The 27,506-nt window shown below is 42.7% G+C and overlaps 2 protein-coding genes across 5 annotated transcripts in view; both read left to right on the forward strand.

The window, feature by feature from the left end:
* LOC125712005 (alpha-actinin-4) overlaps positions 1-4,196 on the forward strand; it is a 33,919-nt gene extending 29,723 nt beyond the window's left edge. For both annotated transcript variants that reach the window (XM_048981579.1, XM_048981578.1), the window contains exons 18-21: positions 331-477; positions 970-1,050; positions 2,218-2,376; positions 2,830-4,196. In XM_048981579.1, coding sequence (XP_048837536.1) covers positions 331-477; positions 970-1,050; positions 2,218-2,376; positions 2,830-2,988 — 546 coding nt within the window. In that variant the 3' untranslated portion in view covers positions 2,989-4,196. The remainder of the gene's footprint in view (positions 1-330; positions 478-969; positions 1,051-2,217; positions 2,377-2,829) is intronic.
* A 2,630-nt stretch (positions 4,197-6,826) lies between these two features.
* On the forward strand, positions 6,827-27,082 carry LOC125712118 (SPARC-related modular calcium-binding protein 1-like). Of its 3 annotated transcripts, none has more exons than XM_048981788.1 (12): positions 6,827-7,362; positions 13,510-13,708; positions 14,112-14,227; positions 14,569-14,668; positions 15,041-15,082; positions 15,200-15,274; positions 15,363-15,443; positions 16,674-16,872; positions 17,287-17,366; positions 21,826-21,922; positions 23,226-23,518; positions 24,480-27,082. In XM_048981788.1, the coding sequence occupies exons 1-11, from the start codon at positions 7,282-7,284 to the stop codon at positions 23,515-23,517; spliced, it is 1,362 nt and encodes a 453-aa protein (XP_048837745.1). In that variant the 5' UTR covers positions 6,827-7,281; the 3' UTR covers position 23,518; positions 24,480-27,082. The 3 variants fall into 3 exon arrangements, with proteins under 3 accessions (XP_048837745.1, XP_048837746.1, XP_048837747.1); XM_048981789.1 differs by having other exon boundaries at positions 16,677-16,872; XM_048981790.1 differs by lacking the exon at positions 24,480-27,082 and having other exon boundaries at positions 21,826-21,994; positions 23,226-23,273.
* Positions 27,083-27,506: the final 424 nt, after the last annotated feature.

The raw sequence follows: 27,506 nt of genomic DNA on the forward strand, positions 1-27,506 counted from the left end.
TGTGTGTGTATGTATTAGGTTTGTATTGCATTGTGGGGACCAAATGTCCCCCACAATTTAATAAAACCCTGATATTTTGATGACGTGGGGACCATTTTTCAGGTCTCCGCAAAGATTTGTGAATGCAATCAAAAAAAGTAGAAATGCCAAAGGTTGAGGTTAGGGCTTGGTAGGGGTTAAGGTCGCCATGTTGGGATTAGATTTTTTCCCCATAGTAATGAATGGAGAGTCCCCACAAAGATATAATTACATTCCCTTCCACCCTTGTGGGATAATTGTGGTCCCGTCTACGTCCGTCTCTTAGGTAACCTTTTTACATTTATTTCGCAGCACCTACGTGTGGGCTGGGAACAGCTTCTCACCACCATCGCCCGCACCATCAACGAGATCGAGAACCAGATTCTCACCCGGGACGCCAAGGGCATCAGCCAGGAACAGCTGCACGAGTACCGGGCTTCCTTCAACCACTTTGACAAGGTCAGGGCACCGGCGGCAGAGCAGCAGACTTGTACTAGACTGCACTGGTGCTTTGAATCCCGAGAATCTGAGGTCTGCAGGGAGATGGATCCGTGGGTCATGGTTACAGATCCAGATTAGTTAGAATAGCTGTGTTCTATCAGGGCTGATCAAGTCCATTTTGGCATATAAGCTCTGGGATGCATTGGTTATTCTCATGGTCCCTCTCGGCCAATCGCATCGCCTCATGGCCCCCTGCCCTGCCCATTGTTGAGTGCCATAATGACAGAAACCATTAACATTAGTTACACACTAGTGCTCAGTTTTACACAGGATACCATCTCATATCCATTGTCTGCCCCCCCCCCTTTCACCCCATCCTGTGAACCCCTGCATGCTGTGGATCCATCACCATCCGACGACCCAAAACCAACTCGCTGTGTTGTTCCACAATTGGTCAAACCCCACCCCACTGCTTGGCTCTATGCCGCCATTGGCCGATCCAAATTACAGGATCACAGTGGTACTCTGGGGGCGGAGGAGTTCAAGGCCTGCCTGATCAGCCTGGGGTACGACGTGGATAATGACAAGCAGGTATGAGGGAGGCCTTCAGATCCCAGAAGACGGTGTTCCTCTCTTGGCCGCAGACTCTCCCTGCACTGTTCTTCATCCAGCTGCTATAACCGGTTTATCGCTTCGGTATTTTGGCTGCTTTTAACTTCTGCTTTTTCCTTTCTTCCGTTCTTTTTTTTATCCCTCCTGCACCAATCCCTTATCTGTCCATTTCTTTTGCTGCTATTCAATCCATTTTTGCCTTTGTGTCCGTTTCTATATTTTCCTCCCTTGTCACCTGTCCTCCATCTTATTTTCTGTTTCCTCTCTTCAATCTCCTCCTCCCTGCCACACAATGGCCATCCATACCCCCTCTTCCTTCCTTCTCCTGCGTACACCCCCCCCCCCCCCTTGACGGGTACAGAAGCGCACAGGGATGATGGACAGCGATGATTTCCGCGCTCTGCTCATTTCCACGGGAAACAGCCTGGTATGCTAGCCCTCTGTCTGCCCTGCTTGGGAGCCTCTCCTCTTTCTATCCGTCCTGCCTGCCTCTGTCACTGTCGCTGCCCACGTCACACGGTGACGTATAATAAAATATAATCGTTGTGTTTGGCTGTCTGACATTATAAAAAATAGTTTATAGCAATGTTTGTTCCATCTACAAAGTCCAACAGTACAGGCAGCTCTCGACTTGCATAAACTAGTAAAGTGAATATGTACATGCACAAAAAATAAACACAATACTTATTTATGTTTATAATCGCTTGTCTAATGCTTTGTAAGCGACTTGCATAAGAGGGAAGGGTTACTATTTTTGTGCTCCCTGAGATTTGAGCCCATAACCTTTTGTACTGTTAGCATGATGCTCCAATTCTTGAGAGTTTCCGGAAGCAGTATTGCAAGTAAATCTGAGTAAGTTTAGACTTTGTTTTCGGTAATTTAATTTGTTCTTCGGTGTGTATTACTAGTGTATTTTTGGCTTGTGTGTTTTTTGCTGTATGGTGTCTTTGGGAAGGTAAGTCCAGCTTGCATAAGATTTGGCTTGTGTAAGGGAATGTAGAACGGATTACTTATCAGTCGAAAACTGCCTGTATTGACTTTTTCCAGTGAGAGAGCTTGCATTTTTAAGTAAATTCCATCAATGAGGATATGACCCCCCCTCTCCGAGCCTCTAGGCCCTTCGGTTGACCTCCTTCTTGCCCCCAGGGGGATGCCGAATTTGCACGCATCATGGGCATCGTGGACCCCAACAACAGTGGGGCCGTGACATTCCAGGCTTTCATCGATTTCATGTCCCGGGAGACAACGGACACGGACACAGCAGACCAGGTCATCGCCTCCTTCAAGATTCTGGCAGGAGACAAGGTAGGCAGCACCTCAAGGGTCAAGGTTGATGTATCTTGCTAACGGAGTACAGTGTAGCGTGTGCTCCTGGTAACATAGCTAAACCTATATGAATTTTACAATTGCATATTTTAAATGCTTCTTATCAAATTTACCATTCTGTGCGACCAGTAAAATCTAGTATTTTTTGTTTGTTGACCAGTGGGGGGAGGGCAGAGATTTATCTATTTATTATAATTACATATTTTATTTTGAATTATTTGTATTTATTTTTATTTATTTTAATCTCTAAACTGAAGCCAGCTCATAACCAGATCTTGTCAGTTGTTATAATATGGTTTCAAACGGTCAGTTGTTTAGTCTTTGCGGAGTTCAGTGTCCATCGAAAGACTGTAAAAGGGTTTGTACGTTGGGTTCTCCTCTTCTCTGACTGCGACGTCCTGCCCCCCCCCCCCCCCCCCGCTCTCCTCGCAGAACTACATCACAGCAGAAGAGCTGAGGCGAGAGCTGCCCCACGACCAGGCGGAGTACTGCATTGCCCGCATGGCCCCCTACAGCGGCCCCGACGCCGTCCCGGGGGCCCTCGACTACATGTCCTTCTCCACCGCCCTGTATGGCGAGAGTGACCTCTGAGAATAGAGAGGGAGGCGGGGGAGGGCGGGTGGGTCAGCGAGAGAGACAGTGGGGAAGATACAGGCTTACTGGGTCGGAGCGATCGGGATTTCATTACACGGAGCGTTGCATCCTATCTGGGTTCAGATGTGTAGGTTTCAGGGAGCAGAACCTGCCGTACCCCCTACCTCTGGGAGGGGGGGGGTGACTCTTCTTTCTGATTCCCACCAAAATGTTTTTTTTTCTTCTTTTAACCCCCCAAAGGTAGATTGGGTTGGAGGCCAGAGAGAGGGGTAAGATTTATTGAAGTATACATAATGTATTGCACAGAGAATGGAGAGAGGGCTTGAACAGAAAAATATTCTTATTCTCTTTAACTATTTTGCTGGGTAAGCGGAGCTTGGAAATCCTATAACCTACTTTCATACTATCTCCAGCAAATATGAGTTTAATGGGTTCAGTGCTGTACATACTTATTTTCCAGTATACAAAAAAATTGCTTATAGGGCTTCGGAATGAAAATGTAGTTGTGAAAAGAGGGTTTCACAAAACCCCAGTACTGTAGATAGGTTTGAATTCCCATCCCAAAGAATCACCATTGGACCTTTTCTAGTCTTTCAGTACATTTAAACATGCTGTACAATGTTATTTCAAGCATAGGGCCTATTTTAAGATGTTACTGAATAAATTGTGAAAATTGGGGGTGGGGGTACTTTCTGTAGCTACAGATCCTCTGTCTTTGTCATTCCTCTTTCTTCAGCTCCATTTCTCTGTGGCAAAAGGGACCCAGCGCTGGGTGCAGGGCCAGGGCTGTGAACGACCTTTTTCTATACATTCCATTATGTATTAATATTATGGAAATTACCGTTTTCAATCTATGCAATCGGTTTTTAGTTCGTAATCTATATTCTGTATCGCTGACTTCACGAAAACTGAGGGAAGGCAGATGTCTGCTTAAACAGCCGAGCAGTCGGAATACCAGAGATTGATTCCTACGATATTTTGTAAAACGGTGATGCTGGGGGGAGGGGCACGTTGCTGTTGGGGGGAGGGGGGGGGCAGCTCTGGGCATTGTTAACTAAAATGTTTTGGACCAAAAGATTTAATTTTTTTTTTTGTCTGGATTTTTTTTTTCTTCAATATCAAACCTGATCTGCTGTACTGGAAACTACAACAGCATCTCAAATGTGGAATATCATATGCACACATAAAATTACCTTCAAATATTACTGCTTGACCATAATTTTTTTTTCTCCCCGCTCCCCTTTATGTGTGAGTGTCTCTCCTTCATTCACACACCTTGCCGGTATGACGTATGCATGTAATTTGTGTTTCGGGTGCTGATCATAGTTTAACAGGTTCCGTGGACTAATTTGAGGAAGTTACCATGTGTGTGGAAATAGAGGGCAAGACCCCAAAGTGTGAAGGTGTTTTTTATTATTATTATTATTATTATTATTATTATTATTATTATTATTATTATTATTATTGATTAAGAGTAATCTGCGTTGCCAATACTTCTGATGCTCGGTAACCACACAAAACCTGCCTCTCAAGGACTTTCGGTAGTAATAAACTAATAAATCTTTTCCACCAAAATCATGATCCTGTAGTCTTTAATTAAAGGTCTTGTGGAAGAAAGAGAGTTGAATCAGGGATCCTTTATTTGCAAATGGTCCAGGAAGCCTGTCTAGGGTGGACTTGGTAAGTAAGGAGTAAAAACCTTAAATACGGCTTTGATCAAAGATCCATCTGGGTGACCCAGCAAGCTGCAGTTTGTGTGCATAACCACACTACGTGACTGTTAAAAAGGCACGATCCAGATTCAGTGATTACGCCAGTGTTTCCCAACCCAGTCCTCGGGGACCCCGAACAGTCCCAAGTTTTTGCTCCCTCCCAGCTCCCAGCCAATCAGGAACATCGTATACCTGGTACAGGTGCGCTAGGAGCTGAGAGGAAGCAAAAACATGGGGTCCCCAAAGACTGGGTTGCAAAACACTGAATTAGACAAATAAAGAAATGAATGAAAAGCCAGTTAGCAGTAAAGTGGGGTTGTGGTGCAGATTGATGTTTCACAGTGGTTCTGTGAAATTATGGTAAATGGCTTGATTATTATCTGTAATCACAGATGGTTGACTTTTACTGCACATTATGCTGCAACATGTTATAGATGGATGTCAGCAGCATATATGATGCTCTTGGTTATTCAAAACAGAATAAATATCTGCAAATTGAATATATAGGCCCGTATACTTTAGGGCAGTTCACAATATGCTGTTTCAGGCTGTAGGGTGCCCTCTGCTGGGTGTCAGTGTGAATAGCACTGGCCTTCGGGTGGAAATCCTGCCCGCACTATAGGTGTGCAGTTCGCTTCTATTTCCTGCATTAGAGCAGGTTTCCTTCCACGGCTGAGGGGAAAACACCTGCCCCAAATGAGATGCTTGCCTTTTGGCCTGAGTGCCACTAGGGATGGTCACCAGTTTTACGGTGCATAATTGTATAATTATATGAAATTGTATGAAACGGTAGAATGCTCATGAACTTTGTTCGTATGATGTATTTTTTTTTTTAGCTCTCTTCAGAAAACTATCCCCACACACACACACACACACACACACACAGTTATACACCAAGTGCAAGTCCTTGGACTTCAGGAATGAACCTGTGTGACACTGTGGGAAGTGATATTAATGACACTAATGTATTGTGGTTGAATTACAGGGTCACTTTTTAGGAAATGACCCAGTATAACTGCAGAGATGTGACACATATGTGTTTGCTTATCACATGTATGCTTGCATAAACATTTAATGTTCTTTGAGTATCAGATCCCTTATAAATCAACGCAATATGAGCCGTTTTGTGTTTATATGGAAGTACTTGCAGAAATGGGAGGGGGCAGGGGATTTAAATAGAATTCTAAGTGCCCCCCAGTACTTTCCTGATGGATCAGCAAATTTAACCCTGTGACCTCATTCTAACCCATGGCCACCTGACATCTCACCGTTAGACTGCCATTGTGGTTCAGTGAGTGGTGCTGTAACCTTACATAGGGGTTCTGAGTTTGAATCCCATCCTCATTCTGAGTGCAGCCTGCATGTTCTTCTGTGTTGTGCCGATTTCCTCATGGAGTCCAAAGACTTAAGTGAACTGGAATTTCTTAATTCCGTGTAATGTGTACCCTCGTGCCCTGCAATGGACCGGCATCCCATCCCATGACATTTGTATAGCCGCTTGTTTGCGAGTTCGTAGTATTCCGCCCCTCCATGCCCCTGCATGGGGTTAACGTAACCACTACACGGGACACTGAAATTTTGTAATGGATCCTTATCGGCCACTGGATGGAGACAACGAGCCATTTTAAGTCAATCTGCAAAGAAGTAAATCGGTTTTAGATCTTCAAACAACTTTTGTAAAGAATTTGAAATTCTGGAGTAAAACTGAACGTCTTGTCATGGATTGGGACGATTGACTTAATGGTGTAATGTAGGCCTACGTATAATTTTAATATAGTTACCTCTTCATATTTCATTTACCTTGAAATCAATAACACCTATTAATTACATTTACATTCATACATTTAATTGTGAATAAATTAAAGAAAAATAGCAATTTCGAATCGTCTGCTGGTTTACATTTTATAGTATCAAAGATCAATGTTTTACTCGTTACTGCGCTACAGACAAGTAAATAAGCTTCAAAAAGTGATTATATCCAGTATTTTAAGAATGAATGCAAATTTATAATGCTTGTTTTAAAATAAGTCCCGTGCCTCTGCACGATGAACAGGAAAACAAGAACTAATTTAAAATATTCTGAAAAAGATTTCACTGATTAATGGATAAAGAAAGCGGGGTTAAGTCTCAAGCGGTCCGTGCAGCATATTTTTAAAAAAAAGAATGAAGACGGAGATCGAGTAGATGTGAAACTATACGAAAAGCTGGTAAATCAAGTAAAAAAAACTCAACGAAATAGGAGAAATGCTTGTGTTATAACAGTGCCCGTGTCGGCTATAACCACATAATTACTGGTCATGCAGTTTCTAGACTTTAAGACCACACTGTTCACTGGCAGTGTGCCCTGGACTTAGGCATCGTTACGAATATGGTATAAGACATCCTGCTTGCCTACTTCAGGTTGCCTTTACTGTTCATCTTTTGTAGAACGAGGGTGCCGTCCGATATTTGGTGGTTAATCCGTTCCTGAGCGCAGCTCGACCAGCCGCTCCGTGTCAGTTCGCCCAGGATCGCAGCCCACCCTGAATTAGACCATTTAGGCTATTAATAGGCATCGATCAAGAGCGGACCTTCAAGCATGCTGGCTCGCAAAATCTACGGTCTTATTCTGCTTCTCATCGTCATCGCCGCCTCTCCTCTAATGGCAGACAAGTCATCGGTAAGAAATCGGTCATATATTTTATTATAATTGTAGTAGTAGTATAAACATTCAGCAGGCTATATGGACACCCGATTTCAGTTCAGTCACAAGTTTTAAGCAAAGCGTAAGACTAAGTGCATTTCTATTTTGTTCAAACACCTATCCATATTTTTTAACTGCAAAAGTTATATGTACTTTTATCCGCCCTTATAGTTGTATAACCTGGTTGTGGCTGTTTTTATTGTCATTGTTTTTTAAGTATAGAAATTTCAGCTCCATTTAACATTTATAGAGTTGTTCTCAAGCACTGTGGTACCCATTGTCATGCTGTGATGAAAGTGCGCGGCTGCTGTCACTGGAATGTCGCGGTCGTGGTTGAGATCCAGTGGCTCGCTGCCACTTCAGTCTGTCGGATGCAGCAAACTGACACACAACACTTCCTATTGTAATGGCCCTGGTACACTGTCCGCTAAGTATCCCCTCAAGCGTGAGATCTGTGAGTGGCTTTCAAGCACACGGCCCCCCAAGGGAGGTCTATAAACCAAAGGCAAACACTAGCCAACCAGCCCCGACCGCAGGGAGCAAATAGAAGCAAATATTTAATACATTTTTCCTTCCCTCTGGGAAAACAGGCGAGTGTGTGTTTGTGGGTCTAACCTTGTCGTATATTTATTTTATTATGGTAGCAAAGATGCTGTCACGGCAGGCTGCACCTGTTTGTGTTACGTGTGTGTTTTCTGGGGTGCTTGTAAACTTTCGGGCAATGGTGGGTTTTTTCAGCACTCAGTGTTAGGTGATATAGTGCAATAATTAACGACAGTATGTTTCACGGGCAATGGATTCAACGCTCCCAGCGGTATGGGGGGTGGGAAGGTTCATAAAATAATCGGCCAGAAATATGTTACAATCCAAATATGCAGTACTTTTCAGCAGCTTCACAGAGTCTCTGGCCAGACACCATATTTCATCACCCGAACCTTCTCTCTTTAAACATATTTATATTCTCACATGTCGTTATAAAATCAGTCAGTCTAACCTGTGGGTCCTTGAAAACACTGCAGTCCTTGACTCGAACAATGAACCACTGAACACACTGCAGCCTGAAATTTGTGTGCACAGAGACGCATTAAAAACGGACCAGCTCGGCACGCTGACAAATTGGACTACTGAAAATTTAGACGTTTTGGCGAGCACCCATAGAAAGCTACCGAGCACAATGCTAACTGGCCTTATAATACGAAGAGCTGCCGAATACTCTTTTATGTCTTCTGGCACTGACATAACGAGCTACTGAGCACAGCGTGGCCTCCCTGCCACTTCGAAACAATGAGTCACTGAGCACGGCTAATAAAATGGCCCTGCCCAAAATATCGCTGTTTTTTTTTATTGTCTGACACCAAGCTGTACCAGCTGATCAGTGTTAATGTTCTGCCAGTTCTGCTAAACTTTCTGAATCGTGACAGAGAGTGGAAAGGAGATAAATGGGTATTAAAGATAAATTCCTTGAGGAATTTATGTGCTGCAAGCAATAAAAGCAGAGAAAAAGGTATTAGCAGAATGTTGAGTGAGTATGCGTGTGTTTATGTGTGTCGGAGTGTCAGAAAATCAAGTATGAAGTATAAAGCATGTATTAACAATTCAGGTTATAGCATCACACCTTTTTTTCAAGAAAGCGTCATGCATCGGTCTGAAGAATATAGGAGGGCAGGTACAGTGACATAGATTCAACAACATTGCATTTATCTGCAGTGTTTGGGCTGCATATGATACTTTTACGAACCGAGTTGCATGTATAATTTTACGAAGCTGTTACTGGAATGCACTGTAATTATTCTGGGTATTTCTTGGCAAATGCTTTCATCCCAAAAGACACACATTTCACAGTTTACTCTCCCTTTATAGCTGAACTTTCAATTTCTTTTTTTTTGTTGTTGTTGCCGAAAACCAGTTTAGGTTAAGAAGCTTTCGTTATGTAAGTGTATGAAAATGAAGATCTCTGCTGGGACTTGAGCAAGCCTCATTCCTTGGGGGGGTGGGTGGTTGGGGGGCGGACATTGACATTTTTAATGGGAGGGTATAAGGTTTACAGGGTGTTAAGGTTCTATGGTTTTATTTTTCAGAAGTGTGATATGAAATTCCATAAATCCACCCCCCCCCCCACACACACACACACACACTTTGCCTTCTTACCTATAATGAAATTCTGAACTAGAGAGTAACTATTGTAATTTACTATCTGACCTATTTCTTAGGCAAATCTGACACAGATATTTGCAAATCTTATATAATGCCTTGTGTCCATGAGCTAAAAATGACTTTTTTTCTAAGAATTTCGGCAGCCTTCTGAGTTACTCAAAGTCTTGAACAGCAGATTTGACAGTAAGCGGCACAGAGATTCAATGGTGACGTAAGCAGTCTTCCGTGTCACGGTTCATTTTTTATTACAGACACGTAGCGGGATGAACTTCTCTGAAGAGCGCGATATGTTTTCCTTACATTTTTAAATCATCTAAATACTTGCCTATGCGGGAGATGTTTCGCTTTATTTACAGGCGGGCTGTTGTAATTACAGTAAACAAGTTAATTAAATTTGCTTTCATTTATCAGATCAGAAGAGTATGAAATGGCCGAGCCTCACCTAAAGTAGACTTCGTTTACTAAACTTAAGCTTAGTTGATTGAGTCCAAAGGGGAAAAAAACTCAATATAATCACCCTATCTTTAGGGAATCCAGTAAATATGTGAAATTCATTAAAAGCAGAATAATGGGCCGGGGGTTGGCTTTCAGGCACATACCGAATAAAGCAGACAGATTAAACCATGGCACAGATATTATGCAGAGGAAGGGCATCACTCGGGCGTTACGGCGGACGTCGTGGCGGATATGTGCTTCCTTAGCAGAATATTAAATCCTCTTTTTCCTATTTAGTTGTTGCATGCCAGTTGCCTGTTTACCCTGTCTGGCATTCCATTTAAGTGACATATTTTAAGAAGTGTATGATTGCATTTTGAAATGTCTGTGGGCTACCTCACACAACGGACTTAGAAGTACAGCTATTCTGGCATATTAAATGAAAAGCATAAATGGCGAATTCACCGACTATTACTAATAGCTAACCTGTACTAGTACAGGGGATCCTCGGGTTAGGATGTCTCGACATACAACGTTTCAAGTTTACGACGCTCACTCCCATAAAAACTTTTTAAAAAATTGAGACGTAAGTGTTTCGGCTTATGCCGTTTGTGTCGTACTTACGAACTACTTGGGCGAACTAGTTTGGTTGCACGCGGCAGAAGAATATGCGGTTATGCGGCATATGAGTGAGAGAGTTGTCCCAGTATGCTTACCTGCGCCATGTTGGACTTTTAAAAACGCAAGTGTTCTGTTTGTGAAGTGGAAAGCTATCACAATGGAAGTGAAATTAGATCAGGTGTGTTTCCACTTACAACAAAATTCTGGTTACGTCACTGTCGTAGGAACGTTACTGTGTCGTAACCTAAGGCCCCCTTTATGTACCTTTATTACATTACAATTTTAGCCAAAGCAACATATTATTGAGAAGGGCAGGCCAGCGGTCCCTGGAGCAAATGTGGAAAAAGGGCCTTACTCAGGAGCCTGACAGTGACATCACTCTTCTGACAAAGGGATGTGAACTAGTGACCTTCCGATCACCGGCACAGCATCTTAACTGCTTTTGCTGTCAACAGTTATTTACAAGGTATTAATCACAGTCACAAAACTGTTAAGACATAATAGGAAATATTTACAATGTATCATTGATGAATATACAGTTTTTAGCCTTGACTGGCAAATGAAAGGCCAGACTACACTGATATATCTGCTTCACAATGAGACTCATTTGTAACATTAAGAATGCATTCCAGAACACCATGCAATATTCTTCCATTCTCTACCGTAACTGGAACAAAGCTGATCATTCACGCTTGTTGTGTTTTTTAATAGCTATTCTACAAATAGCACGGAAACACCTGAAAATCAGAAAGACGACTGGTCCGCGTATTTAAAAATAGAGAATGATAAATATTGAGTCACATTCACGGCAGTTTAAATTAGCATTTTCCCCCCTCAAGGCTGGATATATTGTCAGCAAAACGTTACTGCTGAAAAATGCAGACACGCTGATTTTCCTGGCACACAACCGAAAAAATCTTACAGCTGCACTATGGAAAATAGCAGCGAACACAGAGGCGCGCTCCCTCACTTCTGAAAGTTTTAATTGATTTTAAGTTGATTTTAAAACCATGATCGTGTCTTTTTTCCAGATTGTTCCTTCTTCCTAATGCTTCATTGTCTTGAGCCTTTACATTTTGTGGTATTCTAAGTATAGATATTGTAGTGCTCTCTGTGTTATTTTCATTCAAATTCAACTCAAATTCACAATCCATTAGCTCTCTGTGAAAGAACGTCTTTTTCGACCGCACACGCGCGACTTTTTATAAGTGTTAATTACTTTGCGTTGAGAAGCTCTGTGTTTTATTAATGTAGCCCCTAGCTATATGTTGCTAATACTAGTGAATAAAAAAGCATAATCAGAGATGTTTCGTGTTTGGCTGCATGGTGGAGGAGGAGGTTGAGGTGTCTCTCATGCAGCTTCCAGATTGCTGTGCATGTTCTTCTTCCGGTGTCTGTATGTATTTCAAGTAGATGCAAGGAAATGGAATCAAATGAGTTTGACACCCTGTCACAGGCTAATCTAACCTAAAAACTGTTATTGAAAACGGATGGATTTTCAAATAAGGAAAATCTTCATTTTTTTCTTTCAAATTTACAAGCGATATATTTTTATTTCACTTTTTAAGAGTAAGCCGTCAGTGAATCTTGTTTGTAGCGTTAATGAAGAACAGTAAATATGTTTTAAACAGAACTTACACCTAATATGTAAAATATGTACAAAAATTTTACTCAAACGTTTTTTTTTTTTTGCTGTGTGGATTTTAAATAATAAAGATCTTTTGTATTTTTTAACAGTCACATTTTATGTCATGTTCAGACTGAAATGAGGTTTTAATGTCACGTGCCTGCAAGCTGAAGGGGTGTTTAAGTAGGGAAATGGCGCTTATAGTCATTTAATTGTATTCGCTGACAAAGGTCTTCAGGATTCTCCTTTATCTGTGGTCAGGACGCCTTCCAGCTGGTTTGCTCGTTAGCATCACGTGACGTGAATGTGGGTCCCATGCTTTGTATTTCTACACGGGTGATTTGATGATTTACTCAAACGTACTGTAGGGAAACAGGAAAATCTGCATCAGGGACCCATGGACGTTATTTTACGTTTCTTGTGTTACCACAACAGCTAAGAGACCAGGCAGTGCATTACGATGCTGGTGAATATATTACATGATGCCTGTACACCCACAAGACCTGAGCCGGTAATTGATAGGGATATATATAGGGCTCCTCGTGTAAAAACAGTGAATAAATGTCAACATAGCATTGCAGATTTGGTAGCAGGGAAATTATTTAGAAAATGGGCCAATTTTTAATTATTTTTTTTTAAATGGGCCAATTGCAGATTTAACTCCCACTCAGGAGTACTTAAGTGAAGTTTTAAATGCGTTTGGCTGCTCCCTCGGGTCTTCCAGAGTAGTGTGTAATAATTCTTTCATGTCTTAGTGAATAATCACTTATTCAGTTTATAGGAGTGTGTAATCATTACCGCAGGTATTAGTATGTAATCACCCCTTCAGCTTGTAGGAGGGTCTAATCATTCCTTATGCTCTCAGGAATGCAGAGTTGCTCCTTCACTTTTTCGGAGTGTGCAATCGCTCCCCTCGTTCAGCTCGGTGTATTTGCAGAGCAGTTAGCCAAACCAGGTCCTGTAGCTACTGAGGGTGTGAAAAGCCAGCACACATACTGTATACACTTAATCACACAAACACAGCTCACATTTTCTGTAGCCTCGTATAAACCCTGTTTGCTCACAGAATTACATTAACTGAATACCAAGCATGGGTGACCTTCCACAAAGACCAAAATCTTCTAGCTAGCTAACCTTTCCGAAAGTGGCATTTACCGGGGGCACCTTTTGTGCGTTGTCACTTTTCCTGTCGTTTTCTGTCTCTCAACCTGCGCAAATGCTAACGTTTGTGGTCACTGTGAATAATATGATTCTACGCTTTATTTTATGCTGCTTTTCTCCAACAGTTGCTAATCTCGGAAAGCATGTGGCCACACGACTGCGTGCTGAACTGTGCCAGGGGACGACATCGCACCGTCTGCGGCAACAATGGGCAGCTCTACAAGTCGCAGTGTGCCTTCCAGAGAGCCCAGTGCGGCAACTTGCAGCTGAAAAAAGTAGCCCATGCCCACTGTACAGCTGCCAGGGAACCTGAAAGAGCGAAAGGTGTGTGTGTGTGTGTGTGTGTGTGTGTGTGTGTGTGTGTGTGTGTGTGTGTGTGTGTGTTGTCCTTACGTAGCGGATAATGTGAGGAAAAATGCGCAGCTCTGACATTTTGCGGCAAGATGAATTGTATCACAATGAATCATTTTGAATTTGAGTTATAATGAATGTGGGAAAGGAGAGGTAACATTCGCAAGTAAACAGCGAAGATGGATTGTAGAGCCAACGGGAAGGATGGAGAGCAGGAGCAAGCAGAGCAGGGCCAGCTGAATGACGCTACTGTCGCTTGTTTTTGCTTCATGTTTGTCTTAAAGTGAGAGAGAAGAAAGACAGGACAGAGGGGCATGTAATACACATCAAAAGGCTGGTCATTGGAGCTGGGCAGGGATTCTTCTCTATCCCACAGATCAGGTCAAGTCTAAATGCAAGCTTGCTCGAGACAAGGCTTTGGAGTCAGTGACCAGCAGCAACACGACCACCGTCTTCGTCCCAGAATGCTCCGAAGAGGGTACTTATCTTCAGGTACTGACCCTCAGTTGTTTCTAGGGGCAGAATGAGAGACGAGCTCATCAGTTTTACATACACAAAAATGTTCTGAGGACAGAAGGAAAAATCATTGGTTGAGAGAGATAACCAATCAGATTGTAGAGGAGGTAGGTTTAAGCAACTAGAGGAGGCAGGACCAACCAATCAGATGATCGAATCCAACTTCTCTGCAGTCTGATTGGTTATTGCCAATCATTTGTTAACCAATCATTTGTTTCCATCTGCCCTCAGAACATATTTGTGTAAGTAAAACTCCCACAAACAGGAGGTGCCCAGAGTTGGATTATCTAGCTAAAGTATGTCTGGGTTCCTCTCAGGTACAGTGCCACAGCCAGACGGGATACTGCTGGTGCTCGACTCCAGATGGGAAGCTGGTCAGTGGGACCTCCGTCCTGCACCAGAGACCCAACTGCTCCAGTGAGCCATCAAGAAAACATCCATATCCATGGTGGTGTATAAAGGGACGAGGTCACAGGGACACCGACCCCAGCTGAAAGCTGATTGGCCCCTGCAGTGCTCCCTTCCTTGTCACTCACTGATTCAAAACATGTGATTGGCTAATGATAAAATTATGAATTAAGGAGCCTCTTATACCCCCACATTAAAAATTCCTAGATTCACCCCAATATCTTCACTAACATACTGTAAGCATGAGGAGTCTAAGAGTATGTTTGAAATATACCACACTTTCTCAAGCATGAAATGCAGTTTACAGTTTATATACCTTTTTGGTTACACATAAACACATTATTGTGAAATATATTGATTAGTATTTTTTATGTTGAAAAGGTCAGGTGCCTGAAAGCTTTAAGATGCATGTGAAACATAAAGGTAAGGATCATTAAACATCTTACATATAAATTCATATGGCATTACGGCCATTGCTGTGCAGGGTATATGCAAGTCTTTTGTAATATATAACCCGAGTAATGGTATATCTTCATCCAGAGGGCAGCAGAGCGAGCCCGACACCAGACCCAAGCCTCAACGACTCCTCTAGCTCTCCGGTAGCAGGCGACAGGGGTCAGAATGTCTCCGAACCAGTAATGCTAACAGTTTCTGTTTATATACGTGCTGAAATGAGCCGTTCTACACCTTTAATTTTGCACAGAAATAACGGCTCCTCCCTTCTGGGTGACCATTCTGTTGAACTCCGACCCCAAAGGGAATCGCCACGTTAAGCCCCCTGCAGGTGAGCTGGCGTATTGCAACAAATACACAGATACCGTGTTTCACAAGTAAATGGGAATATTTTTGGACAAGAGCAATACTGAAAATGATTTGGATCACATAAAACCTTATATAAATATCAATACAGTGTAATATTTGCTGGTGTGCATACTGTAAGTGTTTACTATATCTTTAATATTAATGGTCTTGGCTTGGATATACTGCACATCTTTGCCTCGGCAACCAGCCTCCCTCACGTGTCTTTGTGATCATGGAATCTCGCTTTTCTCACTTTTACATTTTTCAGTGCCGTTAATTTTGCGTTTTTAATAATGGACCGAAGTTTTACTTACAAATTTTCAAATTCATAGGAATCTTCCGCCCCTATAAGCGCTGCAAATATGAATTTATACAGTTGTGTTTTAGGCTTCAAAAAATTTTACTAGACCTCTGTGTGTGTGCATGTGTGTGTCTGTCTGTAGTCGTGTATATAGTATATTGTGGAGACCAAATGTCCCCACAGTGTGATTAAAAACCTGTTATTTTGATATTGTGGGAACCATTTTTTTCGGTCCATACAGGAGGAAACTGAATTTTATTAAGATCTGTGATTGCGATCAAAAAACTAAAACTAAGAATGTCTTGAATTTTGTTTGGTTACTTAAGGTTCAAGGTTAGGGCCAGGTAGGGTTAAGGTTGTCATTGTTGTGATTAGGGTTTTTCCCATAGAAATAAATGGACGACCCTCACAAAGGCATGAATACAAACATGAGTTTTTTCAATTTTCATTTTTTTTTTACTTTTTTTTTTTTTTAATTGCAAAAAATTACAAGATAACAAAATTAAAAATGTTTAGGCCTCTGTGAAAGTTGCTTATGGAAATCCCTCCCATGGCCTCATAGTGGATAAACAATTAGCCTACCCAGAATTTCTGGATGGATTTATTGAACAAAGTTGTTGTTGTTGTTGACAAACAGTCACATGACTTGGAAGCAAATTCATTACATGCACATGGGGGAGGGACTGATTGCCTCTTTGTCCTTTGTGTGTGGCCTGACACCTTCAACCTTGGCCATTCGATGTTTCATTTGATAGCTTATCAGCCCCGCTTTAAAAAAAAAAAAAACAATTAGCAATTTATCTTTAGCCCTTTTTCAATAAAAGCCAGTGCGTTTTTATCAATATGTGATCGGTGCATGAGAGAACCTCGATGTCCTTTGCTCGTTGTGTTCGCCGGCGCGCCGCCTGTAAGCAGAGACTCCACGGCCGTGTGAGCGGGAGCGAGCGGCACTGCTGGCGGCGGCCGCGCCCCCGCGCCTCAATGAGGAGCGCCGCGTACCGGAGTGCAGTGCGGACGGCCGCTACAATCCCGTCCAGTGCCACGCCGCCACTGACCACTGCTGGTGCGTGTGGGTGGATACCGGGCGTATGCTGCGCAACACTTCAGTCAGGTAACACACACTCACTGCGAACGAAATCAGATGTACTTCGGGGAAATGGGAACATAAATCCCGGAACAAGATGCAGAATTAAAGCGGTCAGAGATGCATGATAAATAGAAACTTATCTTAATTTTCATTTATTCCTTAAACTGTATGGATTCTGGTGGGGGGGGGGTTGGTTGTGAATGCAGCTTTAAGTGCGTAGAGCACAGACGGCCAAACATATCGTGCCAATTGATTGCAAATTAGGTGCAAATTAATTAAATATTACAAAGGTCATAAATAAAATATATGGGAAAACAGAATATTAGGGAATATTAATGAAATAACTAGTAATAATGATAATAAATAAGCCATGTAACATGGAAGTATAAGCGGAAAAAGCAGGCTGTGGTACATCAGCTTATCCCGACCTGCGTGTAGGGGCCAGCTACCAGACTGCAGTAAGGAGCAGAAGCAGGGTGGCCATGGTCTGAAGGGCTACAGGGACAGGCCTTTGTCGGGTGAGTCCTGCCACCTTCACCTCCCTGCGAGGCTGGACATTTCGAGGGCTTCAGAAGTGTTGTAAGACTGTCCATCAAAATCGCTAAGAACGTTTTCAACCTGCACAAGGATTGTTTCCTGCCATTTTGGTCTTGGTGGTATCTGAGAGCCAGAGTCAGCAATCTCAGGACGTAAATTAAATCTGTTTATGATTTTAAAAAATACCATATTCAACTAGTCCTACAGTCTTTATTTTTTTGTCATTGTTGGTGCTACATATAAGCTGTGAGAGAGAGAAGCCATTACTGACGTGTCTAGCACTGAAAACCCGTGTTTTGAGGCTTGTTTTGTTGAAATGGCTCCCAAAGGCCCCGTGAGGCTGCCTAAAATAGTGCCTGCCCAGGTCGCGCCAATTACCACTAGCAATAGTATAACCCAAAGGGTGTGGCTGTGAGTTAGGATGAGGGCATAGATGGCCATGCAGTCAGTCGGGGTGGGTAGAGATGGGAGGAGAGCTTGTGAGTTACGGAAGGCACTAGATTGTAGTGAGCTGATATGGATCATTGCTGGGTAATTTTTGGGTAATTTTCATTTCTTTGCCACCTCGCGCTTATTTGTTTTTGACTGCCTTCTTTTTCCTCCTGTATCTTTCTCTCCGCAAGTCGTTTTCACTGTCTTCTGGCTTTCTGGATCATTTTCAATTAAGTTCAATTCCATTGTATTGTTATATAGCGCCTTGCACAACAGGGTCGCTCCGAAGTGCATATACGTGGGTGCGTGATACATTCCTGCATCATTTATACTGAAAATTCTCCTTGGAGGGAAACGGGGGAAAAGGAAGACAAAGAAATGAAAGAAACAAGCCGGATGGTAAAAGCAAAGGAATCACTGGTCAGCTGGCTGCCACCCCAATAACAGTGTTAACCACTGGCCATGCTATTGGCTAACAGGAGCCCTTTCTGCTGTCTAACAGAATTAAACGACTTTGCTGAACCGAGGTTCACATTCTCCCGGGACTCCTCTGCTCTGACTTCAGCACGTCGTCTTTCTATCATATCTCATTCCTGCCTCTCCACTCTGACACCCTCCTCTGGCATGAATTTCATTTCCGTGTATATATTTATTTAAATGAATCCTGTAGACAGGTTGGGGCTGAAATTATTACCTTATTCAACATAAAAAATCCAATTAAAAATGTCTCGCGAAGGACATTTCTCAGAAACTGTCTGCATGAGGATGATCAACAACCATTAAAGACTTAGTGGATAAATGCATGTTTTGTCTGCAGTATTCCAGGAACACTTAATCTCATTCCAAAAATGGGAGGGGACTTATTTTATTTACTTGCATTTAATAAATCATACTCTTAGGGCTACAATTAATCCTTCACTATGGGAGGATTTGTGTTTTTTCCCAGTTTCCTATATCTGTCATCTGTAAGACTTATTACCTAATTCCCAAATTTATTTAAATTGTGTTTTTGATGGCATTTATCATCTAATTTATTTCTCAGTGCAATGTCAGATGATATTAACAAAGTAGTTCCCCAGATACTCTGAATTGTCTGCTTTACCCTATTCCCCAGAAGGGGAATACATATGGTTTTGCAACAAGTCTGTCGCCACAGACAATTATCTCATTAGCGCGATGATTCAAAATGTGTTTGGTAGGTTTTTTTTTTTTGTTTTGTTTAAACATTCTCTTGGTGATAGTCTGGCACTGAAAAGTTAAGGGTGACTGCAGAAGACGCTTGACTTTCTGAACATAACTCAAAAACTATTTGATGGATGCCATTTCCACTTCACAGGAGAAATAGGGCCACAAATAGAAAGAGCAGCTCTGGGTAGCAGCAAAGGAAGGAAATGGCAGCTGCAGAAGACACTTGACCAAATGACACAGTAACTTGATGGACCTTTTTCAAACTGCCCTTAAAGTCTGTATAGTTGCTGATCCGGGGTCTGTTCCTGTTTTAGATGAATAGGACGACAATTTATGTGTCGTTTAGTGGTGGTACATGAAAGGACAGCCACAGTCGCAAATCTGGTTAACCTGGTTGCTTTGAGACAAGTCACATAAATTTGGGCTTTTAATAAAAATATTTGGAGAGGTGGGGAGAGTGTGTAGGGTGTGTAACGATTGTAGGGGGTGGGGGGTTTGGGAGGAGTAGGGATTGGAGGGGGGTGATGGGGGTGTCTGAGTGATACATTATTGTCCTACCAGTATCTAGTTAAGTATTTGGAATACAGGGAATTAAAAAGCTTTCCTGTGGTCTATTGCCTAAATTCAATGAAGGAAATTGCAAACATTATTGAATTTTAAGTACATCACATGCCCCTCATATGAGATGAATCTGTGCAAATCATATACACTTTATGGACAAAAATATTGGGAGATCAGCTTGTCCAATATCTCACTCTGAATCAAAGGGCGTTAATATGAAGTTGGCTCAGCCTTAGTTGCTGTAATGTATGTATAGTGCCAGATAGTGTATGATCTACAGTATTTGACTCACCTGCAATTTGGCTATAATGAAACACATACGCATGTGAAATACCAGACACCTGTATGCTACTGGATAATGAAGTAGGGACAAATAGCATTATTTGTTTGTTTGTTTGCTTATTGCCTAATTCATTAACAAACACAACAAATCGACTAATTACCCGCAGCTTTTTGTTGAAGTCAACTACATATGATTACTGTTCAGTTCAAAATATTTCCCCTATAAATATGAATAAATGGTAACACTGTTTGAGGGGCCACAGATGACTTAGTTACTCGTTTGCTACTCAAGTACAAATCATGAACAAATATAGTAACTGCGGGAAATACATGAACCGTTAGGACTGATTAATGATGAGCAAACTTGGATCAGTATGTAACAAACACTTAGTTACTGATTAATTAATGCATTAAGTGAGAGTGTACTACTACATTATTCATGCCCCCTCAAGTAAAGTGTTACTGAATAAATAGTTGTGAAGGAACATTCATCGGTTTTTAAGAAGCTACAGTAAGTTATATGTGGGAACAGTAGTAGAGTTTCTTAAGCCATTTGATATACTACCTAAATCTTTTGGTACTTGTACTGTATCCATGAATTCTGTAATTGCTATCATTAATCAGTTATTTGGTAAATATTTCCAAATCTTCCAGAATATGGAATTACACGCATGCAAGAACCAGCAAATAAGGATTACATTCTGTAATAAAATATTTTGTCTCTCTTTAACGAATTAAATAATTACAAACGTAGTAACTTCCCACACTGCTGCTATGCTCCGGAGCCCTCCCCCAAACACTCACAATTTTTCCCACAATGCAGCATGTCTTGCCAACATTTTTTTGTCTATGATGATATACCATAAACCAGGAGTGTAGCTCGGCGGATTTCACATATTGTCTACCTTACGTAGCTTATTTTAGGACCACTGGCATTTGTGGAAAATAGCATTACTGTTTCAGTGACTTCTCATTTCATCCTACGTCCCTTCAAGGACAATGTGTTCCATTACTGCAGGTGATCTGACAGTTCTGAGGGAACAGGAATCAAATACTATGTCTGTTTTTATCCTTGAGCCACTTCACCTTCCCCTGAGCCTCAAAACTACATGAATCTCTTCTGCCCTTCAAGAAATGACTCAGCACTGTACCACTGAACTGCATTCACATTGCATGCAAAAGGGCTGTTTGGCTGTATTTTATCAACAGAAATCACTACACTGGCACATAACCCACTAATTTCATTACCTTGACACCAGCCTGTATGTGTGTGGTTACTGGCTACATTCAGTGGTCACTTTATTACGCAGAGTAATGTGGGACCACCTTTTGCCTCCAGGACCACTTCAAAGATGGATGAGACGTGCACTGCAGAGATGCCTTTTTGCAGCCTTTCTGGAAGCACCCCATTTAAAATGACATAAATCGTACATCTTAGCCACTATAATGCTTTGCGGCGCAGCAGCTGAACATCTCGACTTCGTATCCTCTAAGTCAGGGTTGGCCAATCTTATCCGCAAAGGCCCGCGTGTATGCCGGTTTTTGGGATAACCTTTAGGTCAGCTGCTTAAACCCAGGTGTGAGGACTCTTCATCCAATCAGTCCTCTAATTAGCAATCTAATTAGGGAGTTGCAGCGAAAACCCACACACACACCGGCCCTTTACGTATAAGGTTGGCCAGCCCTGCTCTAAGTATTCAATTTCAATCACGTAATTTACCGTTTGGCAGTGTGCTGTTTGCATTAGCGAGCAGGTGCACCTGTATGTTTACAATGATGTCATCATTTATTTTTCTGTGGTATTGCATATTTAGGTGTACTTAGTGGTGCAGTGAATCTGTGACTGTGTGACTACAGGCGCACCATGTTTTATGGAGCAGTAGAAAGACATATATACTCCAGTACAACAAATATCAGCAGATTTTGGATTGTGTGCCATCTCTCCCCGCTATGCTGTCTGTCTCTTCTTCTCGTCAGGTTGTTCTGGTGCTCATAAGAAGGAGCTTCTGCAGGGGCTGGTGAGAACTTTGCAGCTGGAGGCTCTACAGGCAGGAGATGCGCTGAGCTCCCAGTGGTCAGTGTTGCAGCACTTACTCCGTACCTCACGGCATCCAAATTCAAGGCATTCAAGCTGAAAACTGTCTTGGTATGGAGGGATAAGAAGTTCCATTTAATTTCTTACCTGATCTGAAGTAATTTAGAGTGCAGCATTGTGAAACCGTACATTTTGCTTAAGGCTTCGCTGTGTTTCTCTGCAGCCTCTCAGAGAAACTGTGCAGTGAATGGTGCAGTGAGGAATGGACCAATGGGTTGTATCATGTACTGTCATTGCTGTGGTTGGAGCTTTGAATTCAATCCCTGGCTTTATGTGTATGGAGTTTGCATGTTCTTCCACTTTATTCCTGGAGAGTATTGCTCCTGACTTCTGAATTTTTGGATTTTATAATATTCTTAACTTTATCCTACACTGCTACCGCGGGATAAAATGTATAAAAATAATAGGAGAATGTTGTGAATGTCGACTGCAAAACCTCGATGGAACCCGTGGATTTTAGAAGGAAACTCGATCGGACGCAGGCAGAAGCAGTGGAGTTAGGAGGATTAACATCTAACATGAGCTCTCAAGCCATAAGGGATGATTACCGAGTCCCCGGCACGATGCCCTTCCCCCCCCCCCCGAAGCGAAATCCATTTTTGAGGAACTTCACATCACCATTTTCTCTCCCTGACTTGGTTTTCTTCCAGGCTGTTCTCCATACTTTTACAGTCTGTAGTCTTGGGCTTTTAATGTAAATTAATGAAGAGAACATCCAATGTAATGTTCCAGAAATACCCACTTAAGGGAGGCAGAATTTACTGAATACAAATTTCCTTTTAGTAGGATGTCGTACATATGAGGAGTGGACCAATGTCTCGTATCATGTACTGTCATTGCTATGGTTGGAGCTTCGAATTCTATCCCTGGCTTTCTGTGTATCGAATTTGCATGTTTTCCCACTTCATTCCTGCAGAGTTTGTCCCACAGCCAAAAAATGTGAGATTAGCAAAACTGGTGCCTTGACATTGCCCTTAGTATAATTGTATGCGTGTTCTATGAACTAGCATCCTGTTCAGGGTGTTCTCTGCCTCTAGCCCTGTGCTTTCTAGGGTAGATTTCAGGGTCACTCCGACGTTGTACTGAATATGTGGTTATGGATGGATGGATGGATGGATGGACCATAGTGAATGGCGAACAGATTCTCCATGTCAATTGGTTGATTTTCACGTAACGTATGTAAAAAGGGGGCGGAGTTGTATACCGACCTATATGTACAGCTGTGTTTTTAGTAATATAGTATCAGTTAATCTTTTATGTAATTTTTCTTCTGCTTGTTTAGGAGGGTAGATGCGTCGCTGTCGTCCCCAGGCCCCGAGTCCTTCTCCCCCAGCCCCCAGGACAGAGCCGTACCAGTGCAGGGCGGGGCTAGAGGAGTGCTGCAGGAGTACTTCCTGGCGCTGGACGTGAACGGCGACGGCGGGCTGAGCGAGCAGGAGACGCGGCCCCTCCGCCACCTCCTCCGCCGTCGGCTGCTGTCACGGCGCTGTGCCCGGAGGTTCACCCAGCGCTGCGACGGCGACGCCGACCGCAGCCTGACGCTGGCCGAGCTCACTAGCTGCCTGGGACTGTGAGGTGAGGGTAGCCTGAGAACATGGCGGGACGACACGCTTTGGGTGTGCTGCTCTCACCTTGGCAAATATATACTTGTATATGTTTTATGTATGTTTTTTTATACCAACTGTAATTATACATTGTGACGGTATCTAAAGTGCATTAAAGATAACGGCTATATATGCAGTGTAGTGTATGTACAGTATAGCGTCACCTAGATAACCAATGTAGTAAATTAGGTGATGTCACAGGGTGAATGATAAATGATGATGTATGTGTGAAAAATATTTTAGCATCGGATGCGACAACATGAAAATGATTCAGAATTCGAGCCACAACTGCATGCATCAGTTAATGTCCCTTATTGCAAGTCTTCTAAGCGAATTAGGTACATAGGTTTTTATCTGCACTCGGTATCTGTAGTAGAGTTGCTCAATTGTTTAGTCCAAATTCCATCAGCAACACAAAGCCAAGGTGTGCCCACAACCCCCCTTCCTCAGCCAATTAAAACTCCCTGATCTACATTTCATCTACAAATCCTGAATTTTACGTTTGCTCAAGAATCGGGAAAAAAAAAAGTGAAAGTTTTCGGTGGAGCGGGTCCCGCGAGCGTGTGGCTGATGGTGCGAGAGCCTTGTTATGGGTTTGAACCGTGCAATAGAGGGACGTGTGTTTGCTCCGGAGGGCCAAAGCTGCGCAGTCGGGTTCCCGGTGACTCCTCGGGTCTGGGGTGTGTTTTATCCGCGTACGTGCGCACGCTTGCTCCGCCTGCCGCCCCGCCACCCCCTCCAGCGCCAGCGAGGAAAGAGAGACTCTGTTCTTTTCATTGCCTGCCTCTGTTTTCCTTGGATCTGTGTCAGATAAATATCGATGTGTGTTTATGTACATAATAAAACTAAAATAAACGCGGCGCGAATTGGCCACCCCTGCCGACCCCCTTTTTATTTTTTCCATGTTTTTTTTTTCTTTTTTTTCTTTTCAGTGGAGCGGGGAGGACAGCTGCGAAAAACAAGGGTGTGTGTGCTGGGGGGGAGTGAAGTGTAGGAGTAACTGAGCATAAACACACCTGAGGCACTCATCAAATGCGAAGGAATTTAAGCATTAAAAAATGGTTACAAAGTTAGTCATTAGTATTAGTTAATTATGATAAGTTAATTATTTAACTATCGGTCTAATTACAAACCTATGTGGCCCTTTTAAAATATATAAATGTATAGAAAAATACATAAAAATAATCTTGTTGGTCTTGTTTGTCTTTCTTCATGGAAGATGTCTGCCGTAAAGGTACCAGGCAGTTTAGCATGAAAGGATTAGCGAAGCACAAGTAGGTGTAGCGATTGGATCAATGGAAATACAAAGTAACCAATAACAAACGTCTGTCCGAAGAACTGATTGGCTGTTCAATCATCCATCTTCTGCATGTTTTAAGCCATACAGCAGCGGTTCCCAACCCGGTCCTTGGGATCCCCGTAATATGGAGGCAAAGGTACCAGACATAAAGGATGTCTGACTGTAACACACTTGTACAGGAGGAGAACATGCAAGCGGCATGAATGTATTACGAGCAGAAGGAGTCAGACCCACAGCTGTGCAGGTTTGGGTACTTGGGGCTGTTCCTCGAACCCCCAACCTGCCCTCGAGTTTGGACTAGTGAGGTCTCATTATAATAATGCCCCCATATTTCACAGGAGCCATAGGAGTTAGTCTAAACTAACCAATGCATCACAGTCCTCCTTATGTACTGCAGGCTGAGGTAATGTTCCACCCCCCTTCGGCTGCTGGTTTTTTGGAGAACACCTCCTGTGTAATTTTGTAGTAGACAACCATGTTCCTACAGTGCCTCAGGTCCACTGATTTTTTTTATTTTTATTTTTATTAAATATTTTTCATTTATGCCCTTCGGCAGTGAAACACAGACCACCTATAGCAAAGGGTCAACAACCTTAATTTGCCTTAACCAAGGAAGTAATTAAGGGTCGGGGTAGAAAAAAAGAGAAGAAACAGTGGCGCATTGCGTCCGCCTGGCAGCCTGTCCTCGCAGCAGCCTGTCCTCGCAGCAGCCTGTCCCCGCAGCAGCCTGTCCCCGCAGCAGCCTGTCCTCGCAGCAGCCTGTCCTCGCAGCAGCCTGTCCTCGCAGCAGCCTGTCCCCGCAGCAGCCTGTCCCCGCAGCAGCCTGTCCCCGCAGCAGCCTGTCCCCGCAGCAGCCTGTTCTCGCAGCAGCCTGTCCTCGCAGCAGCCTGTCCCCGCAGCAGCCTGTCCTCGCAGCAGCCCAGGGCGGAAGGCACGGCTTATTGGAAACATAAATCAGGGGGCCAAGGAAAACAGGCAGACTGGAGAAGGTGACATGAACACAGGGACGCTGTGACAGCGGCAGGGCCATCGGCAGGATGACGGGTTGGTCACAGACAAGCTGTTAGCTAATCATGACAGATGAGCTTTATATAATGTCATAACTTGTGGCCTCTGTACAGACAGACAGTCACCAGGTCATGAACAAAATCCGTTCCCTAAGTCTGTCTTTTAAGTTGAATTTGTAGGTGTCGGAAAAATAATGCAGTCGCCTACATCAAAATAATAATTATGCATTGATAGTAAAAGTAGCTACAAATGCTGCTATGTTGTACGTCAAGCCAATGATCCGCTGAAACCGTGCAATGTTTTCACAAACCTTACAAAGTAGTGTGTGCGTTCCTTATTACGGGCCATTGTATTTAACTCACATTTTTAATATAATAGGCTTTATGGCGCTCCGTTCATAAGTACGAGTTTTCCATAAGTTGGACGTTATTAACCTGGGGACTGCCTGTATTCTCTTAATGATAAAAATGGCATTTTTATTAAAAAATAAAAAAAAATTACTCTTCTTCCTGTTATCATAAGACTATTTTAAAAGCTCCAATTAGTTTTTAGTTCTAGGGAATATTGGTTGCTGTAATTAAAAATGTAATTATCTCGCGATTAGCAAAAGTAAACCAAATACTTAATTATCTGGGTTGATAATTAGGCTGAATGACTTTTCCCTAGAAAGATATGAGAGGTTGGGTTTATTTAACCACTGAATTGTCTTTAAATACTTCTGTGAACCAATGATGGAATTGATAAATACCTTAATTACTTCATTAAAAAGATCTGACACAGTTATCATCGGACTATGATACATTTATGAAAAATCAGCCATGACTAATTTTGTCATATTTTGTATTTGACACACATTTACAGAACAGAGCCAGGGCCGGGGTCCATTCTGCCCCAGAGGCCCCTCTGCCCTCAGCCCTTCCAGCTTGTCGGTTCCTCACGATACAAGTGTTGTCGCAGTGTGGAGAAACTGTGTAGCCAAGTATTGCATTTAAAAGTGTGGTTTATGTTCAAGCCATAAATCAGAGTAAATAGACAACATATAATGTGAGGTATGGCTGGACATAGGAGAGTGGAAAGAGTGACAAATTGTGACGCTGTGATGCATAAGCAGCTATGGAAGATGGATGGATGAAGATTTTATATATATATATATATATATACACACACACACACACACACACACGTAATATGCAGAGAACATTAACTGTGTTTATTGTGTCTCTCAGCCCCCCCCCCCCCCCAACATCTTCACTTATATACAGTGTGAAGACAGAGTGAAATTCCCGGTGAAAACCTTCATGGGTGTGGAGGTCCATCTTCTGTCCCCTGCTCGTCTCAGTGGCCTCTCCAGCAATACCCGCACCCCCCCCCCCCCCCCCCCGGCTCCCCCCATTTTGTAGAGTACAGCCATTCGTTCTTCAGTGGTGGCTCCAGCTATTACTTAGTGCCTGGTTACACAACAACTGAAGCTTTTTCATTTTGTCTCATCTTCAATCTGTCTGGCTGTTAGTCGCAGGGCGGTTTATGTTTGTTATGCAAATATTCCCGTGTTCCATTTGAATTCCATGTCTCTTGTCTATATCCATCTTTCACCACGTCCCGCCTTCAGTCTCCAGTAGTCTTCATTCCATTATAAATCTGTCATTTTCTC

The sequence above is a fragment of the Brienomyrus brachyistius genome, chromosome 17 (genome assembly GCF_023856365.1).
Source record: "Brienomyrus brachyistius isolate T26 chromosome 17, BBRACH_0.4, whole genome shotgun sequence".
Taxonomy (NCBI): domain Eukaryota; kingdom Metazoa; phylum Chordata; class Actinopteri; order Osteoglossiformes; family Mormyridae; genus Brienomyrus; species Brienomyrus brachyistius.

Excerpts from the sequence above, each read along its gene's own strand:
- LOC125712118 (XM_048981788.1), top strand. The coding sequence starts at position 7,282 with ATGCTGGCTCGCAAAATCTACGGTCTTATTCTGCTTCTCATCGTCATC. Across the intron at positions 7,363-13,509 it reads TAATGGCAGACAAGTCATCG|TTGCTAATCTCGGAAAGCAT; the intron begins GTAAGAAATCGG and ends TTTCTCCAACAG. Across the intron at positions 16,873-17,286 it reads CTGCGCAACACTTCAGTCAG|GGGCCAGCTACCAGACTGCA; the intron begins GTAACACACACT and ends ACCTGCGTGTAG.